The sequence below is a fragment of the Aspergillus vadensis genome (assembly GCF_003184925.1).
Source record: "Aspergillus vadensis CBS 113365 unplaced genomic scaffold BO88scaffold_7, whole genome shotgun sequence".
In the NCBI taxonomy this organism is placed as follows: domain Eukaryota; kingdom Fungi; phylum Ascomycota; class Eurotiomycetes; order Eurotiales; family Aspergillaceae; genus Aspergillus; species Aspergillus vadensis.
In genome coordinates, this window is record NW_020292045.1 from 325416 (window position 1) to 343852 (window position 18437).

Sequence of the window (18437 nt, forward strand, 5' to 3'; positions counted from 1 at the left end):
TCGTCGTAACCTATGGAAAGGGCACTTTCATCTTTTAAAACATATCTGATGCATCACCAGATCCACTCCTTCTCCAGGAATGGCAATGTCTGGTTCTACATCCATCAACTATGTCCCGAGTTACCCGTGGCTTCTGCACCACCGAGCGTATTCCTTGATAGGGCAGCTTTGAGTACCCTCGGATCTTCTAAACATTACTGTTTCAAATTGATGCACCTGAGTGTCCCATGGTGCCTTGCTTTCGTATTGCCATGCTCAACAACATCAGCGCTGCGGCGGGTCTAGACCGGATGTTTACCTCGGAAAAACGTCCCGGTTTCTGCGTTCCGATTGGCGGGTACGGATCTAATCCAGAGGTGCTCGGCATGCCGACACTTTTCACCTCGGAGAAATTCAACCAAGGTAAGTGGGCTCCTTTGAGGAAAATTTATACGCACACTCCTACTTGTTACGGTAAGGCTAAACGTTCAAGCTAGTCTGATTTTTGCACTCCTATGTCATCAATGCTTCACTAAATGACTTTCTCCGGGTGTGGGAATGAAGTAAGTTGTTGTTCTCTTACATTCTTGCTTCACGCTCTAGCAGAGTCGGCTGTGGCTTTGTTTGTGCGGGGTTAACATTATTCTGATCTAATAATAAATTATCAAAGCCGGACGACTCTATCAGTGAATATATGAACCGACAAGCGGGTTCATAAAGGCCGAAATTCAGGGATGAGGGAAGCCGAATGAATTGTATGATCTAAATAAATTTTATATACATAAGTCTAATGGGCACAAATGCAGGATAAGTGCTCAAGAGAGCGTTCTAAAAAGAGAAGATTTGATCCGTCATTTTCGCCACGGCACCTGGGGATTGAAATCCTAGACCAGCCAAACCTTTCTTAGCAGCATTGACCATGCCAGGAGGACCACAAAGCATGATCCTAGTGTCTGGACCAGGCTCAGGGAGCTTTTCACGCATCACATCGGACGTCACGTAGCCCTTGCCATACTGCCAGTCATTCGGAGGGTGATCCAACATGTACCAGATTTTCAACGATCTTGGATACGCAGAGGCAAATGCTTCCAGCTCTCTTCGCAGGAGAATATCATCTTCCGTACGGTTGGCGTAAACAAGAGAGATCTCGGTGGTATCCTTGTCGTCTTCACAGATTGCCCGAATAAGTTGGAACATAGGTGTGATCCCCGTGCCGCCAGCTATCATGCCGATCTTTTTGCAGAGATTCCTCTTGTATCGCATCGCGCCTTTGGGCCCACGGAAGAGGACTTTGTCACCGACATTGAGGTTGGCAAGGTACTGGCCTGTGAGCAAGCCATCGGGATAACATTTGATAACTAACTCCAGTCTACCCAAGTCAAGATTGTTCGACGTCGGGGTGTATGATCGCGATACGGATTGGCCGTTGACGGTTGCTTTGATGGCAACGTGTTGCCCGATAGGCAGACCAACCACATCCCCCTTGCGAGGAAGCTGAAAGACGAAGCGATAGACGTTGGGGGCAAGCAGTGTCTTTTCGACGAGTGGTAAGCTCTTGTATTCTTTCGGTTGAAGGAAGCCAGGGACAAGGTGAGGGTCTGGCCTGTGTATAGTCTTTCTTTTGATTCGAGGTGGGTATTTCGTGAAACCCGACTCAATTTCCGTGAGCTTCGAAAGGCGAGAAGCGACCAATCCGCCTAATACAGCACAGATACAGGCTGTGGCGGCTGCTCCAGTAGCAAAGCCTCCATGAGGTGGGGATGAAGACAACCTGATCGATGACAGGTCCGGCAGGCTGGGAAGAAGCTCAGCTAGATGATGAAGGCTGAGCTGTGGTCTGAAAGCTTTGGACGCAAGATAAAGCGAGGCAACCGAGCCAACAGTGAGACCAACAGTACGAGTAGCATCGTAACCATCCTTCTTTTCAGGTGATGACACCGATGTTGGCTGGATAAGTCTAACAGCTGTAGGAGCCTTGTATTCCACCGCATCTTTCAATGTCCCGATCAGGAAGGATTCCAGAATCTCATTTGCATCCTCTGAATGGCCCACGTCTTCATACGCCGCCGTCGCATCTTGGCCAGCAACATCAATCAGGAGATCGGCACCGCCAGGGTGATCCTTTACGTAGCTTGTGACATCGTACACTAAGCTCAGCACATTAGTGTGCTGACAGCACGAATGTTCAGGTATTTTGAACACTCACCTTTTCCGTGGATGGCAACCCACAAATCGGTCTTGCTATTGTGTGAGCCAACCTCCTCCAAAGAAAATGTCTTCATCGTGGTGATTGCAATGTTCAGATTGTGACAAATTTGGTGACGGGCGTGTGCGGAAGTAAATGCTTCTAGCGCTGGACAGCGAATTGGATGCGCTTTAAGAGTGATGACCTGCGGTTCTATTTGTATGCGAATACTTCTGAAACATACCTAATCCCACGGTTGCAAAACATAAACTGTCAGTGTGGATACTACCAATGTAGTTGGCGTTCACCATTCCGAGGAAGAGCTTGCCGGTCTGGCCATTTATCTGTCCCATCAGCTCCAAACCTCGGATGGTGACAGATCCTTCCGAGGAACAATCATGCCACGCGATATGCGAACCTTTACAGCACATCTGCACTACTGTTTGAGGACTTGGACTGTATGTGGGTCGAGCAGAAATTGACCGAGCATCAGGATGTCTGCGGGATGTCTTCATTGCCGTTGCGAAGATATATAAGTGTCATCATGCTATGCAAGACTCAGATTGTAGAACATCAGCCGGACAACCGCAGTATCAACAATGCCTTCGCAAACGTTCTATCTTCTTGGGGAAAGCCCATCGTCTGCAAGAGAAATTCAGTTTGATTCTTCCGCAAATGTTGATGATTTGAAACATTTGATTGCCGCACACTTTGCAATCGTTGAGCCAAGTGGTTGGTAGCCCCTGCCGCAGGGCTACCGCCACAGCGGCCAGGCTAAATCCATACCAGCCTTCGCTCATGCCACAGGCTTTTAGTAGGCAAGTTTTGCTTCTAATAAGGTGAGATTTCGGCATGTACCACAAACAAGTCTCACCTTGTAAGGAACAAATCTTACCTGAAAGTGGGCAACAGCGCTGTGCCAAGAGCGAAGGCTGGTGTGGGGGCAGCCTGGTTACTGTGGCGGTAGCGTCATCCTCACAATAGTTCGTTCTTTTACTGACTTCCAATACGTAGGAATTGGCTTCCAAGGGGACAAAGCTGTCTTGAATGAACTCTCAGAGGTGCTGGCAGCACCTGGTCCTGTACCCCTCACAATCGACGGACACGCCGTGCGCGACCCTCCCTGTCCCAGGGAATTACCTTTCGTCGGCACCTTTTTCGAAGTTTACCCTGACCATCTCGGAAATCATCAGCGACTCTTTGAACGATATGGCCCCATTGTGAAAACAAATAACTTAGGTCGCGTGACCTACCAGACCAATGATCCAAGAATAGCAGCAATCGTTTTTGCCGAGTCGGATTTCTTTACCAAGAAGATCAATGAAGCGCACCCCTTGGCGGGGCTTAAGACCCCCTCTGCTGGCATTTTCCTTGGAGACACTGATACCGAAGAATGGAGAGTCACTCACAAGTTCTTGCCTCCTGCCTTGGGCCCGAAGGCGGTCCGACACTACGCCCCAACGATGCAGAAGACAGTCGAAGACTCGTTCAAGGTTTTTGACGCGCTGGATGAACAGGGCGAGGCTTGGAACGTGTACCAGTATATGCTCAAGCTGGGTTCTCAGGCGGTTGGAAAGCTCGTTCTAGGGCTCGACTTTCAGCATTTTGAAGCACTGGATGCTCCACTTCATGAGATGGTCCATAACATTGCTGAAATGCTTTCTCTCAATAAGAAGGTTACATCTATGGGTAATTGGTATGCTGGATTGCCATTTGGCGACCCAAAACGACTCCGAAGCTTGAAAACCAGCATCGAGGACATGGTTGCGCAGTCAATGGAGGCGGCTTCGCGGGGAGGCCACGAGGATTTGCCTTTGCAGGATGCTGCTCTGAAAGCAGATAACATGGTTGGTATGTACAATCCTTTATTCTTAGTAGCATGTCCAAGTGATAGGGGAAAGCTGACCCATAGCAGACTATGCCGTTCGTGCGACTGATAACAAGGGCGAGAAGCTACCAAAGTCAAGTCTAACCTGGGCACTAGTTGTTGCCACTGGCGCTGGTTTCACTACGACCAGTTCTCTCCTATCCTGGCTCATTTACGGTCTCTGTGTGTACCCAGGCATGCAAGAACGCCTTCTCCAAGAACTAGTAGATCATGGACTTGACGAAAACACCGAAATTACGGCTGATTTCACCGATGAATTGGAGTTCCTTGATAAATATATCAAAGAAACGCAACGCCGCCACAATCCATCCTTCCAGCCAGGCCGAACAGCAAAGGTTGACCTGGTCTTACCTGGAGGGTACAGGCTGCCCAAGGAGTCAGTTATAGTGCCCGCACTGCACCATATTCACAACCATCCTGATCTTTGGGACAACCCTGCTCGATTCAACCCTGACCGCTGGGATACCGAGGAGGTAAAGTCCAGGCACAAGGCGGCATATATTCCTTTTGCAACGGGCCCGCGCATGTGTATTGGGTTCAACTTTGCACTCCAAGAGGTCAAGGTCTTCTTGCCCAAATTGGTCTACCGCTATAAGTTCTCCTTGGAGGACAACGGGCCTATCGAGTATGACCCCATGTTTCAGCTGATCAGGCCCAACAATCTGTATGTACGCGCAGAACGGCGGGTGAGATGGCCGCCAAAGTCGATGCCAACAGCAGCATAGAATTTCTGTAGCCCTGAACGCCATTGGAGCAAAGAGGACCAAGCTCGCCGCCATGAACGAGCTGTACCCACGAGAGTGTGCTTGTATATAGTTAGATGATTTCCCACATAGAATATATGCAATTTGACAGCACTATGTCCCGTTTCCCTTGCATGGTTGTTCTGGACTTTACGTTTTGGGGTGGGGGGTCGCCTTTTGGAATCTGACTCAGGCCGCATTAACTCAGTCGATTGCATTGAAGATCAATCTTTTCCTTTCTCAAGTCATTAGTAAATATTCATCCCTCATACACATACCATTACATGGCTATATATATATATTTATTCATCTATTCATACTGTCGTAGGTCCTAAATCAAGATAATCATACAAGTGTCAGCTACGAAGACCCCAACAGCCTCCTTGCTTATAGCCCTCTACGATGAACAGGCCAATTACCAGGTTAATTATAAGTCAGTACTAGTAATCACAACCTCAACCAAGGAGACATCTTCGAGGCACCATGAAGGGTGTAACTTGGGAAGAGGTGTAACCGAAAGGCTTTAGGTAAGGCGGATAGATGTTTAACATCTATGACACTTTGGTGGTTAGCGATAGTACAAGAACGGCTCGATGAAAAGTGTGCTGGACCATAGGTGGAGTCCAAATAGCAAATGCCATGATTTAACATGCCGATATTACCGAGTCCCCGGCCCGTTTCCGGCATGCCGAGTTGTGCCCCACAGCGAAAACTATCCTCCAATCGGAACACGTGCAATCTCAGCAATCTTCCGAGGTTAGTATCTGCCTGATACATCATGATTCCTGCCACAGCCACAACTTCCTCGGATGACCGCAGGCACCAGATAGATCCTCGACAATCAGACGCTAGAATGCCCACCAACCAACAGAAATCAACGCCTAGGCGCCACCAGCGATCGACAATTGCCTGTGAGACCTGCAGATTTCGCAAAGTGAGATGCAGTCTCAACATTACGGGTATTCCTTGCATCGGGTGTGCACAGGATAACACACAATGTATCGTGGATCCGAAAAGACAGGAAAGGTGGGCGCGAGTTTATCATCGTATTGATATGCCAGACTAACTGAGAGTTCTTTTTCAGGCTTCGCCGCACTCGGACGTCTAGAGTTCAGCAACCTCATACCCCTTCAAACAACGTCCTGCCGGGTGTGAGCCGCGCAACCCGGCCCCAGGTTATCTCGTCGCCTGCTCCTGATTATCCCCGAGAGACGATACATCAATACGCGACCGATCCCGTATCCAGAAGGGGCACACCTTTACTGCCCAATGACGCAGAAAGCGAGGAGCGTTATGGACTTGAGATTGCTGCCGCTGCGTTGGGACAGCCTCAAAGAGCCGGCAGAGTGCCTTTCTACTCCGGTAAGGACTCAAATTACAGCGAGTACCAGCTTGGTCGACACTAATCCCATATAGGAGCAGGAACTGGGCCAACATCTGCTTTGGAAATATGCTTTGCCGACCAGTCGCTGTCGAGACATTTCCTCGTGCCGTCGAGCCCAGCTGTTCATCTGGCGGAGGAGGATAAGAAGTATCTCGAAAGCAAGGGTGTATTCACAATGCCGGGCTCAGCAACATGCGAGAGTCTTTTGCGAGCCTACTTCCATCACGTACATCCGATCATGCCGATACTTGAACCAGACGTAATTCTCGAACACCACCGCACCGGCCGATTACCGGAAAACAACGTCTTGATATTTTGGTGCATCTTTTTCGTGGCGTCGAATGTAGGGATCGCCCTGGAAGCTCAGCTTGCAGCTCAACTGACAACAATTTGCAGTTTATTGCTCCCGATGTATACGAGCAGGAAGGGTACGGATCGCGCAAAGAAATGAAGGCGGTGATGTACTCTCGAGCAAACGTGAGTGCTTATCTGATGAGGATCACTAGACTCCGCTTGCTGATAACTGGCCAATGAAAAGTGCATGTACAATCACGGGGGAGAAATGGACAAGATCATTCTACTGCAAGCATCGTTGCTGATGGCGTTCTGGCATTCCGAAGCCGACGAACACACACAACCATGGTACTGGATGGGCATTGCCATCAGCTTTTGCCAAATGTTAGGCCTTCATCGAGATCCTGATCTATCCACTTACAATTCTTCGATCACGGATCGCCAGCGACACCTCTGGCGAAGATTATGGTGGACTTGCTTTTCGCGCGATCGATGGTTGAGTCTGACCCTGGGCAGACCGTTGCGAATCAACCTCCACGACTGCGATACGCCAATGCCGTCTGCCAACGACTTTTTGAGCGATGTTGCGGGCCTGTCTCCACTAATGACATCCTACTTACCAGAGAATTTGGAAGAATTGGCCAATCATTGGGTCAAGTACCTGGAAATCAGCGCTATGCTAGGCGACGTGATTAGCATGCACTACCAGGCGAGGAAGCCTAGGCCGTCTCTACAAGACGTCAAGGATATGGAAAATAGGATAGCCCAATGCACAGTTCCAGAACAAGACAATCCGAGCTTATCTCGTGTGGCTATTTTCAGCATCTACCACCTTCAGTTGCACTATCAGTGAGACGCGAGCCCCTGTACCGTACATGATGATAGACTAATCGATAACTGTTCAGTGCGCTTGCGGGAACATTCTATCGCCCATTCACTACCACGTTGCCGGAAGACCTCGACCCAGGTGAAAAAGAAAGCTGGCAGCATCGTATGCGACTGAAGGCCGACGCAGCAGCTTCTCACACAAATACCGTCGTCGAAGCTATTGCCCAAGACGGCCTGCTTGAATTTGCGGGGCCCATGACGTACGTAAATCTTGTCCGCCTCTGATTTAGAATAAACACTTTACTGACTGTTGTGGGTCAAAAGGCCTCCCCTCCTCGTCCCAGCAATGCAAACAAACCTCCTCAACTGCAAGATCGGCAATTCTTTGTCCAAGCGCCTCCGCTTCAACAAACTTAGCATGTGCATGATGGTCATGGAAGAACTCCAGAAAACATACACCGTTGCGTCCATTTACCGCGCCATCTTCGCAAAGGCCATTCAGCTGCTCTTCCCAGAGAACACAGAGACTGCTTTGCTAGGATTCCATGATACTGACGCAAATAATGATCCAACCGATACCTCGCGGTTGGAAGGGGCTGGTGAAGTTGCAGGGACTGCGGAAACCGGAGCCTTCAATGCACCTGGTTATAACGATATCTCGGCGGACGATTTTGTTGATCTGCTAATGGATGAAGCTTCGATATTTAATTTTTGGGATACGTGGACTCGAACATGACTTAATGCTATCAAAAGTTACCTTCAGTATGAATGGTGAGGAAATTGCAGTGTTCACTTCCGAGACATAAGAATAGATTGGCTTGTAAGTACGATGTTACTCCTCTAGGACTATATGTCGGATCCAAGTGGAGTCCACCCACCACAAGGCCACCACAACCATGAAACCATTCATCAGCCACTACAAGAAACAAATGAGAGAAGATGCGAAAAAAACAAAAACAAAAGAGAAATACATACAACAGAAGGGATTCGCTGGTGGTCACCCACCCAACTACTAACCTCCCGGCGTGTGGCTTAAGTACGGCTGAGCGGACGGGAAGCCCTGTTTTCCACACCCTGTGGTCGTATGTACTTATCTTATCTGAATGGGGACTTATATGTGGCATTTGTTCAGTGTTGAGCTATGTACTCTCAGTAGCCATCTCCCCGTCGGCCTTTGTTCATGCCGGATATTCTCCTTGATGTGACAAACATGGCAGTTGATATCACAGTAATTGTGGGCGATTGCCAATGCTTGCTGGACCTGGATTTCGCCTCGGTTCGATTGTGATTGAAGGCGAGATGCTGAAGCATTATGTTGCACAAACGGACCGCTATCAGTGAAGTCCAGTTATTCAAGGTGGTAACAATACAGCCTCCTTGTTCAGGATCCCTTTAATTGCTCGCAGCAGCGCATCCACATCGGCATTGGGGGTATGTAAAGTAGCTGGGCTTAGCAGGTTGAGGTATATTCGAGGGCCGGCTTAGGTGAGAATTGACAATTTTGCTTTCAGCGTCTGATATGCTAGCATTTTGTACTTCATTGTATGATTAGTCGGTAGTGTCTCGAGTTGGAGGGCTTTTGAGTGTGAGGGTGGTGTTAGGTAAGAAGAGAGAATCTCTAACTTGAGATTCTCTCTTCTTAGAGCAAAATCGTCTCGTCACCGTAGCCAATGATGATACGCATTGACGGAAATTTTACTCGCCGCTACGGCGCCTTGTGAGTGACGCCATCAAAGTACCTGCTGTTGCTGTATAGGTAACAGCGGCTATGTCTTCATTATCCTCAATACCCTGGGAAGAACTCGAGTGCAAAGACTAGAGCAGTAGGATCATGCAGACAAAGTCAAGCCTTGGATACTGCTCACGAAATGATACACTGTGGTCATCCTTACTGTAGTCACCGAAGGCAGCACTTGAGTATGATTAACCAGATGTAAGATCTACAATGTTAATCACTTGGGGCGGGTAGGGAGCCTTAATATGCAATACGGTTATCATGGTTTGGTGAATTTTCTGTGGTAGGGATTACATCATTGTAAAACGATAGCCTGCTTGACTGATGCCCTGTGATACCTATCAAACGTGTACTGCACATCACCTTCGTGAACTCAAACATTTCATTATCCAGGTTCAATCACAGCCTACCACTTATTCAACCCTCCAACTTATTCAGCGACAGTATCATCAAAGAATGTTGGGACAGATATCTCTCCGTCGCCTGGCTGACTAGACGCGATATATCGTTTTTGGTCTAGCGGTTAGTGCTTCGACAAAGAATTACACTGATAGTCAAATGAAAGGCATACTGTAAATAATGGATGCGCTAACGGATAAATTAAGGACAATATCTCGCGTAAGTTCAGCGAGCCGACGGAGAGAGATTTGTCCTAACAATAGGAATCGAGTCCCACTGTAGAAAAATGTCTGACTATTTGTACCTCTTCTGCTAGTCCGCTATGGCGATTATGCGGTATTCACTGTTTCGTTGCTCAAGATCTAAAATAACTATAGCGCGTCAGCAACGAGTAGCCGCTGGAACCAATCTCCGTCAACGTGCATCATCATTAGCCGTACAAGCAAGAGTATATATTTGTGCCAGCCCATTCCCCATTTCTGATTCCTCCTTTCCACCTTCCACTTTGAAACCCTCGAAACTGCCTCCAGCTAATCACGCCATGGAATCCGAAAGGCCAAAGTATCAGACCATGAGATCAAGAATGCCGGAATCTCAGACCATGAACGCAAGCCGTCGATCATTCTTGGTCCCCCATCTGAGTGAAGAAAATCGGGAATTTTTCACTAGCGTCTTTATTGGCATTTTATTGATACTTATGTTTCTTTTGGGCCTGACAAAGATATTGTATGTACTTCACTCCCATGACAAACGGGGCTCGTTGGGAGGTATGGACGGCTAACATAATTGGGCATATCAAATCAGTGGTCCCCTCATTGATGAACCCAAGTGCGTTCTTTATAAACAGAATGATGGCGGTCAACTCCTAAAAGCTCTATATGAGCGTCGAGGCCATTTCAAGATTATATTCGGATAAGTCTCGATTAGTCCGGATCCTGGGACCAACAACATCCAAGCCCAAGGGATGAGGAAACTCATGCTGCGGCAGCCTTTTGCTTCTTTTATCCCATGATAACTAGAAATGATCAAGTGATATAGATCTATGATATTGGGCATATGGTCAGGGTCGTCAAGAATCTAGCCTTTCCTGGTTAGTCAGATGTTTGTCTTTTCTTTCTCTTTCTTTTCATTCTTTTGCTTCTACTGTCGATGTGATACCACCCTCACGACCTTCCACGAGGTTTGATTGCTAGCTTTATCTAAATGAAATCAACTGGGGCTGCGAAGCTACGCAAGCAAGAGTCTTTGTAGTAATGAGCGACAATTGAAACTGTATCTGATAGATAAATGTAATCTCCAGGGAGAAGTACTTGACAATTTTGAGTCCCAGTTAATGTCATTGTCGTGGACATGTGGGTACCACCCTGTGTTATTGAGGACGGCTGACCTTCTGCAGTAGACGCTGGCCGTGTATAGGTGAGCCGAGTTGCCTCTTACTCTTATTCACTAACCAAAGGGCCAAAGGCTAAGTAGTAGCGATCTACATTCCGAATGACTTTACTACCGGCAATGCCAGAGTCCCACGCGGATAAAGAAACAATGAAGCAATCCCTTTCTACTGCTGCTACCCCAACTCGGTTCGATCTGGCCGACTGGGGGCACTTCGCGAATCCGCCACACACTCATGGGGACGTATTTATGTGTGAAGCAACGATAACATTAGACTTCACCGTAAGCTGCGGTTAGTTCAAGGCTCTGACTTCGCTTTACCTGCAGTTTCTACTTCATGTACGAGCACACGAAGTACTGTGAACAGATTTTCTGACAAATTGGATACTAATCAAAGTGATGTAATAATTATTATAGCAGAAATTACGATTTTGCGTATAACTTGAGGCAAGGGGAATACATTGCCCACCCCTCAGGACACGCGCACGCTCGGAGGAGCTAATGTAAACATCATATCAGCATTACTTAAACGTCATTAGCGCTTCACCCCGCTTTCCCTTCCCTAGTAGAGTAGGAAGATTCAATGACCAACAGGGCATTGTTGCGCCACCCAGACATCATGTGAGGTGGTGGGCGGCAGGGGGGGAGGCATAGATCCATAGTTCTTAGTGGTGGATTTTAGTTTCGAAGAGAGGATAGACCGGACTACATGGCCTGTCACTTTCGAAAACCTACATTGTGGCTGTCCCTTTTTGAGCAAGTGTGGGTAGCAACCGAAGGTACCAGTGTGGCTTAGTAGACCTTTTGGTGCTCACACAGGCGGTGCACGTCTTACTTGAGTTCATGGTACCATTCTGGTCGAGGCCGTCATCATTCGTTATTGCCGGTTACCGTTCGCCTATAAAATAAGACCGATTATCCTTACCCTGCAATTCTCTTACTGTTTTCCTAACAGACACTCCCAGCAGACCTGACTATGGAAGCGTGCAGTTCATCAAGGCCGAATTTGGTCTTCAGGTGTCTTTCAGCGACAATGCCCTTTTTGAGATACGAGGACTGGCGTATCTTTACATACGTCCTCTTCTTTGCAGCCCTGTTCGCGGCTTTTAAACTATTCAGATTCAAACTGAAGTATACTCCCATTCCTATTGCAACAGGGGACTTATGGCTAACGGTATTGATTGTACTCATATAATCACCAGGCGCAGTCTGAAATGCGTTATTTGCCAAACCGGCAATGTCGGTAGACTACTTAGAGTACTGTTACTCAGTATCATGGTCGTGCAATCAAATTTCATCTTGTGGACTTTCAACCACTCGTTAGCTTTCTTGGACTGACGGGGCGTTCACTGTTGCTACGAATTTCATACCTTCACACACAGGATTTTGCAATAGTTTTATTGCTAACTTGATCTTCCCTTTCAATACTTTTGTATTTCCAGTGTTTTCTTGAATAAGGCATCTGTCCGGGAAGTCGAATATGCTTCACAGTCTTTGAGCTCGTTGTTGGAGTTGTTTCTTTGTCAATGAATCATCACGCATCCTCAATATATGGCACAACTTCCCCAATACTATCAGGCCAGCAGTGCTACGTGCCAATTACGAGAGTACGAAGTTTGTCCATCTTTCCAATCGATGTTCTTAGATCTTATGGCGGCAAGTTACAACCAGCAGCTAAGGATTGTCTACGATAACAGATAGATGCTCCGTGACAGTGAAATTAGTAGATGGGAGTGTAATATGATGACCAGTACAGACATGTTTCCTGAAATATAGCCGACGGAACTACTTTTAGGCTTGGTGTGATTTTGGACAAGGTCCCGCAAGCTACCGATTCAAATTGAGAACTCATAACCCAACTATGCCTGAGGGTGGCAGCTATTTCTGATCGGGCCGCTTCTTCCTCTGTCCAAGCACGTGCTCTATCCAAGGCTAGAGGACTATCCACCATGATACTTCATCCTCCGAATCCGACATCCCACTCTACATCGTCCCAGCCCTTCTTTCTATTGATGAAAGAAGATCCCATGGGATGACCAGGAAGAAAGACAACCCACGAACAAGTGGATACTTCGACGGCTGATAAACTAACAAGTTCGACCTGGTTGACAAGTGAGTTGGTCATACCTTGTCAAGGCAGAGGACGAACACCTCAGGGTAGACGACCCAAACACGCTCCACTGAAGTGGGCGAGGCAGCACGTCCTAAGGAGAAAGAAAAACCACATAGGGAGCAGGAAATGGTAGATTGGAACGGAGACAGAGGAGAAGGTGTCGCTGGCAATTAGCTGTCCAATTGCGACATGTTTTATTCGTTTCTTTTTCTATATTCTATTTGAGTGGCGTGGTTAGCTGCGGTGGCAGCATGCGCTCTTAGAGGTAATTTTCCGAATTTGGGGAATTTACCGGGGCTAAGCCATCCTCTCGCTTCAAAGTCGGGGCACTTTGAGGCTAGGATATTACATAGTAGGGCTCGATCAGGTATGGGAATACTATTTACTGTAGACTGACCCGCACAACGAGGTAATAGCGAATTAACGGCTGGCACCTCCTAAAGCGAAAAAATCTTTCAAGATAACGACTTAAGCATATTTGGACAGACCCAAGTAGGACAAAAAACTCACCAAGCACCCATAAAAAAGCCCTCTAGAGACAAGTATTGTCATCAGTAATGAGCTTTTCTTTTCTTTCTTGTCCAAGATCCTCTACCCTAGGATCCCTCTATACCCTGTCGAAGATGACTTGGACACGATATCCTTGTTGAAGGGCCCCTTCGATGCCTTGCAGCAGTCCACTCATATCGTCATTAGTGTACGTAATGTAGACAGACTCGGGAGATAGTGGACTAGGTAGACGAACGAAGTTAGTCTTAGACACCGTGTTGTCGCACGTTATGATAGGAACGGAATTAGTACATAATATAGCCACCGGCCAGAAGGGTAGAAAATGCGAAGAAACCCACTGCCAACAAGACAATGCAGAGCAGAAATTTCCTGGGGTCATCCACTGTAGGCGCCAATGGGTAAGGATCGTAAGAGTATACTTTGGGGGGTTCCGATCTCGGTATTTCTTCCTGTAGTGTTTTGGTGCGCAATAAATCGTAGGAGGCTTTAGGATTATACGTAGGAAGACTTCGAGGCGATAGGGAGAAGTGAGTAGGGGGAAGTTAGAAGGTGGAGGTGAGGAGTAGAAAGGGGAAGGGAGAAGGGAGAATGTGCCAGGTTCCTTGAATCAAGTACACCGGCAGCGCCACAGCAAGTGGCCATGATGGCGTCGATGGAAAAGCGGATCAGCAAAAACTTATGTCAATAATACTGTTCGATGTGAGTCATTGTTCTCAAAATGCTAGTCTTGTTATCATCGTTCCGTAATGCCGTAAGTATATGCGATGTTTGTATCTATCTAACATTTGCCGCTCAGTTATACTCCCGGGTCGTTTTTGGTAGGAATATGCTGCGCGGCGTTATGATTCAATGATTATGACGACCGAAGAGCTACCGCCAAGGGCTAGGTACGACTTCGTAGTTGAAAAGGAAGACTGGAGGACTGGCGCTCTTTAACACGGAGCAGCCTATTGCCGACTTGGATAAGACGGCAAAGACATCTCCTTCATCTCCGGTCATCTCTAGCATTTCACATTCTGCGACCCTACTTGCGTAGAGGTGCATTACTCTTTCCAAACCCACCGCAGCTGGATCCATCATGCCGCCTCCTGGAAAAAAGGTGTAATGTAACGGTCAGCTGGGGTACCTGCTGAGCCCATAGTCGCAATCTGAAACATAATACCAAAGAGTTCTCCTGTGGGCACTAATTAGCCTTCGATCACTGACTGCGCTCTGCAATTGTGGACTTTTCTTATACCCTTTTGCGACGCAGATGAAAACTATCCGATACAATGGAAGTAGGATGAGAAGCAGATGTCCAATATACTGACTCTGGCTGTAAAGTCGCTAGCTAATACCGCATACCTAACATACCTCTTTAAGGCGAGAGGAAAGTGCGCCCTATCATTGTGCCTTTATCTATCTCCTTGATACTTTTAATCCTTGAGATAGGCGTCAAAGTGACGCTATGTATCTTACTTGTTATATAATTTGTGTTGTAAACCTTACAATATCTCATGAATCACCACGTGTTTGATGTTCTCCGTACGATAAACCTTAAAGGAAATATACATTGTACCGAATTGAATTGAAATCTAAACTCCCACTATGCCTGCATCAATGAAAGCGGTTATGTCCTCTCCCGACATGACGGTGCGCATGTCTACTCTTCACTGGGAGTGTAGCATCACGACGGGAATTCGTATTCTTAGCAACGCTAGATCCAACCCAAGCATTCCAGTTGGACAAGTCACTCACACACGTCGCGTTAATCGACTGACCAGCCACACTGGCCAGCGTCTCCCCATCCCGGGTGATACTAACCACCACCTTCCCAGTCGCACTACCATACTCCACAGCACCGTGGTAGAGTCCTGCGCCGCTGTTCCGGCCGTGTTTGGCCCAAGTAGCGCCCAACGACGTGCCACCAACAGTGACAGTGACATTTGCATGCGAATGAAGCATCGCTGAGTAGAAGATCTTATTCTCAGCAACTTCAGCGGGCGGGTATAGCGTCTGTCCCTCACTGGCTGTATTACCAGTAGTACCCCCTGTGCCGCAGGACTCCGACGGGTTCGGTCGGTACCAGGTGACGATGCCTTCGTCGCCAAGAGTGGCGTTTCCTTTCACGTAAGTGTCGATCGCAAAAGGCAGAAGGTCTCTCCATCCATCATGGGGCATATTCTCGATGTAGTTCAGCGGTGCACCACCTGTCGTCATGAGACTAATTGCATCTTCGCGGATGGGACCGATGTAGTGGCTTTCGCCGTAGTCGTTCCAGGTAAGGATCTCCACCCACTCCGGCTGCAGATCCCAGATCTGCTCCCACCGATCGTGCCACAAGCTATCACCGCGCCATAGCCAGTTCTTGCTGTACGAGGCGAGGTTGGTGTAGAACCACGGAGAGGCTGGCATCATGTAGGGGATGTCGAGGTCGAGGTACGTGAGATCCGTAGCATTGCTCATGTTGTTCGGACCGGAAGGCCAGGCACCCCAGCTAAAAAGGCCATCGACGATACCTCCACCGCCAGCCTCATAGGCGCCCTCTGCGCCGAGAGAAGACCAGTCCGGGACGAAGAAGCAGTCTACCTGAGATTTGATGGACTTCCAGTCCGTCGCGTAGGCGGTACCCTCGAAAGTAGAGACGAACGCCTTGCCGTTGTACTTGTAGTGGGCGGAATTGGAGGCGTATTTGTTAAGGTAAGTGAGGATGTCAGATTCTGGCCAGGCACCGGTGCCTCCTTCGTAGTCGAAGGAGAAGAAAAGCTTAAAGTCGACTTTGTTGGCTGCTTCGAACGCGAGAGCAGCCTGCGTTGCGGTGGACGAGTCACCGTAGCCCATGTTCAGGGCAAATGCGTCGATATGGGCCTCCTGGGCCAGTGTCATGTCATCTACCCAGTCTGCGAGTGTGTAGTTCCATGCGTTGCCGACGATGAAGTGGGCGAACACGGCGGCGCCCAGCGCCTGCTTAGCCCATAGAAGCCCGAAAAGGGCGATGAACAATGATTTTGTCATCGTGAGGGCGTCTAGCCTATCTGCACGAGTAAAATAGAATTGAAGAACTGAGTATGAACTGTGGTAGTTCGATAAAGGAGTGACTGTGGGCAAAGAGCCCGAGTGGGTGGTGAAGGAAAGTGGGCGTGATGCTGGGACTGGTTCGGAGGCATTCGAGTCTTTATAAACGGCTCCCGTATGCGAGCCAATCAATATTCCGAACCTGGCGATGCAGGGTTGTAACCAATAGGAGGATTTTCTCTATCCCATCTGCAATATGGGGATAGACTAATGCAAGCCGTCAGGATGGTTGTGGCATGTCACAGGCTGGTTGCCATAGGGCGGGGCGTTTGCTAGGTCCATTTCCGAGTGTACATCCATCGCGTGGGTCGATGTGAGGGCAATCAGGAACATTCTATCCAGTCATGAGTCATTTCGTCGCATGCGAGAAAGCCTCGTGGGAAATTAGTATGGCGTGAGTGTGTAATGGGCATTTTGGACCCCAAGTTTGTTGCTTAAGATTGAAACCATGGCTAGGGGAAAATAGTTCATTTGTCGGCCAAAAAGTAGACAAAGGATCGGAAACAAAGAACAGAAGCTTATCAGGACGATGTGGTCAGTGCAATTTAATCGGAATGATCTCATTTACGGTTCGCCAATGAACGCCGTTAGCTTAGATTCTGAATGGATCCGAAGGTGCAACGGCGCAAGGCTGTTCACACCAATGGGTTGCGGTTATGCTTAGCGCTGACTCGGTGCTGGTGGGGGCGCTGAGACACAAACACCAATGTTGATGCTGCGATAGCCCTGCACCCACGCGGATACTTGCATCAATTAACCACCATCCGGGCACACACCAATGAAAACGATCCGTAGCATGGGTGTATGGGGCCAAAAATCCTACGATGAAACGAAGTTATCCAGGGGCTGGTGAAAACTGAAACAGGTTCACCAAGTCTCAACTCAACCAACAGCTGACCTGTCAGAAAATTGGCTCCACCACCACACTTATCAGTTCATGTTGAACAGCGCTTCTGGCCGAGGGGTTGAAAAGGATGCAAGGTTTTCTGTTAAAAGTCCAATATGAGTCCCTACTTAATTTCCTTCCAGAAGCTATCAGAGAGACAAGTCCGTCGAATTTGCGAGTTAAGTCCACCAGGATCTACAGCTTAATAATAATACAACTTAATATAAGGCTGAATCCCAACACTTCGCCCCCAGCATCAATTCTTTGTCTCCATATCTCTCTCCGCTAGTCACAGCTAATTGGTTTGCCACCTCCATGCGAATCTCCTTCATTTACCCACAGGAACGTCTTCCTGGCATCGTACTTGGGATCCAACATTCTCCTTGCTCGACGTCTACTTTTTCAGCCTACCCTGAGCTCTCTCACCGGGTTGGCCTTCCGCGTACTATCCAGGGGTATCCAGTTACACCAAGCCATATGTCCCTCTCATTTGCAGACAGCTGACCTTGGATCACCTTCTAGTTCGACTTATCCCTCGAGATATATTTCCGCCTAATAGCGAAGCCCATTGGGAATTATGAAAAGTACGCGGAGAAATATGCAAGGAGCTGGGTCTATCCGCCTCGTAGTCCGTTGGTGCATGTTGACGAGGTACTTGATTGGATTGTAAGCTACTCCACAGCAATTATACTAACGCAAGTCCTTATCTCGGCCTTTGGAATTTATAACAACGAGAAATCCGAATTGTGAGTGTCATACTTTTAGTATCGCCGACGGCGGTCGATAACATTCGTACCTGGGCCCTGAACCCCCACACCTTCAGCGTTCTCCGATTCTAAGCATTCCTCGCGAGCTTTCCCAAATTTCTAGCTCGATTGATCGCGTGTCTTCCCTCAGACTGCTTTCCGGTCACACCCAGATGAAAGCGACCATGCAAACGCGCTGTCGCGAGAAGAATTCGGTAAATCACCCCATCAGTGGACTGTATCCGATGTCGCGAGACTAAGGGGGCTTGTCAGCCATCATGCCTCCTTGTGGGTTGTGACTTAT

General features: G+C 48.1%; 3 protein-coding genes across 3 annotated transcripts; 1 reads left to right on the plus strand and 2 right to left on the minus strand.

Annotated features, from left to right (window-relative positions):
• Window positions 1-807: 807 nt before the first annotated feature.
• Window positions 808-2475, minus strand: BO88DRAFT_479779 (cytochrome B5; the record flags this gene model as incomplete). The annotated part of the gene is made up of 3 exons (XM_025712099.1): window positions 808-2126; window positions 2186-2377; window positions 2409-2475. The coding sequence occupies 3 exons, from the start codon at window positions 2473-2475 to the stop codon at window positions 808-810; spliced, it is 1578 nt and encodes a 525-aa protein (XP_025564408.1).
• Window positions 2476-2763: 288 nt separating this feature from the next.
• On the plus strand, window positions 2764-8043 carry BO88DRAFT_486737 (cytochrome P450 monooxygenase; the record flags this gene model as incomplete). Its single annotated transcript, XM_025712482.1, has 9 exons — window positions 2764-2896; window positions 3179-4015; window positions 4080-4716; window positions 5880-6157; window positions 6212-6522; window positions 6576-6656; window positions 6718-7322; window positions 7379-7561; window positions 7626-8043. The coding sequence occupies 9 exons, from the start codon at window positions 2764-2766 to the stop codon at window positions 8035-8037; spliced, it is 3477 nt and encodes a 1158-aa protein (XP_025564409.1). The 3' UTR covers window positions 8038-8043.
• Window positions 8044-15003: 6960 nt separating this feature from the next.
• BO88DRAFT_403577 (glycoside hydrolase family 71 protein) lies at window positions 15004-16550 on the minus strand. The gene has a single exon (XM_025706400.1). The coding sequence runs from the start codon at window positions 16439-16441 to the stop codon at window positions 15044-15046; it is 1398 nt and encodes a 465-aa protein (XP_025564410.1). The 5' UTR covers window positions 16442-16550; the 3' UTR covers window positions 15004-15043.
• Between the last annotated feature and the right edge of the window lie 1887 nt (window positions 16551-18437).

Bases quoted from the DNA above. Each gene is read 5' to 3' on its own strand.
- BO88DRAFT_403577 (XM_025706400.1), bottom strand. From the start codon at position 16,441: ATGACAAAATCATTGTTCATCGCCCTTTTCGGGCTTCTATGGGCTAAG.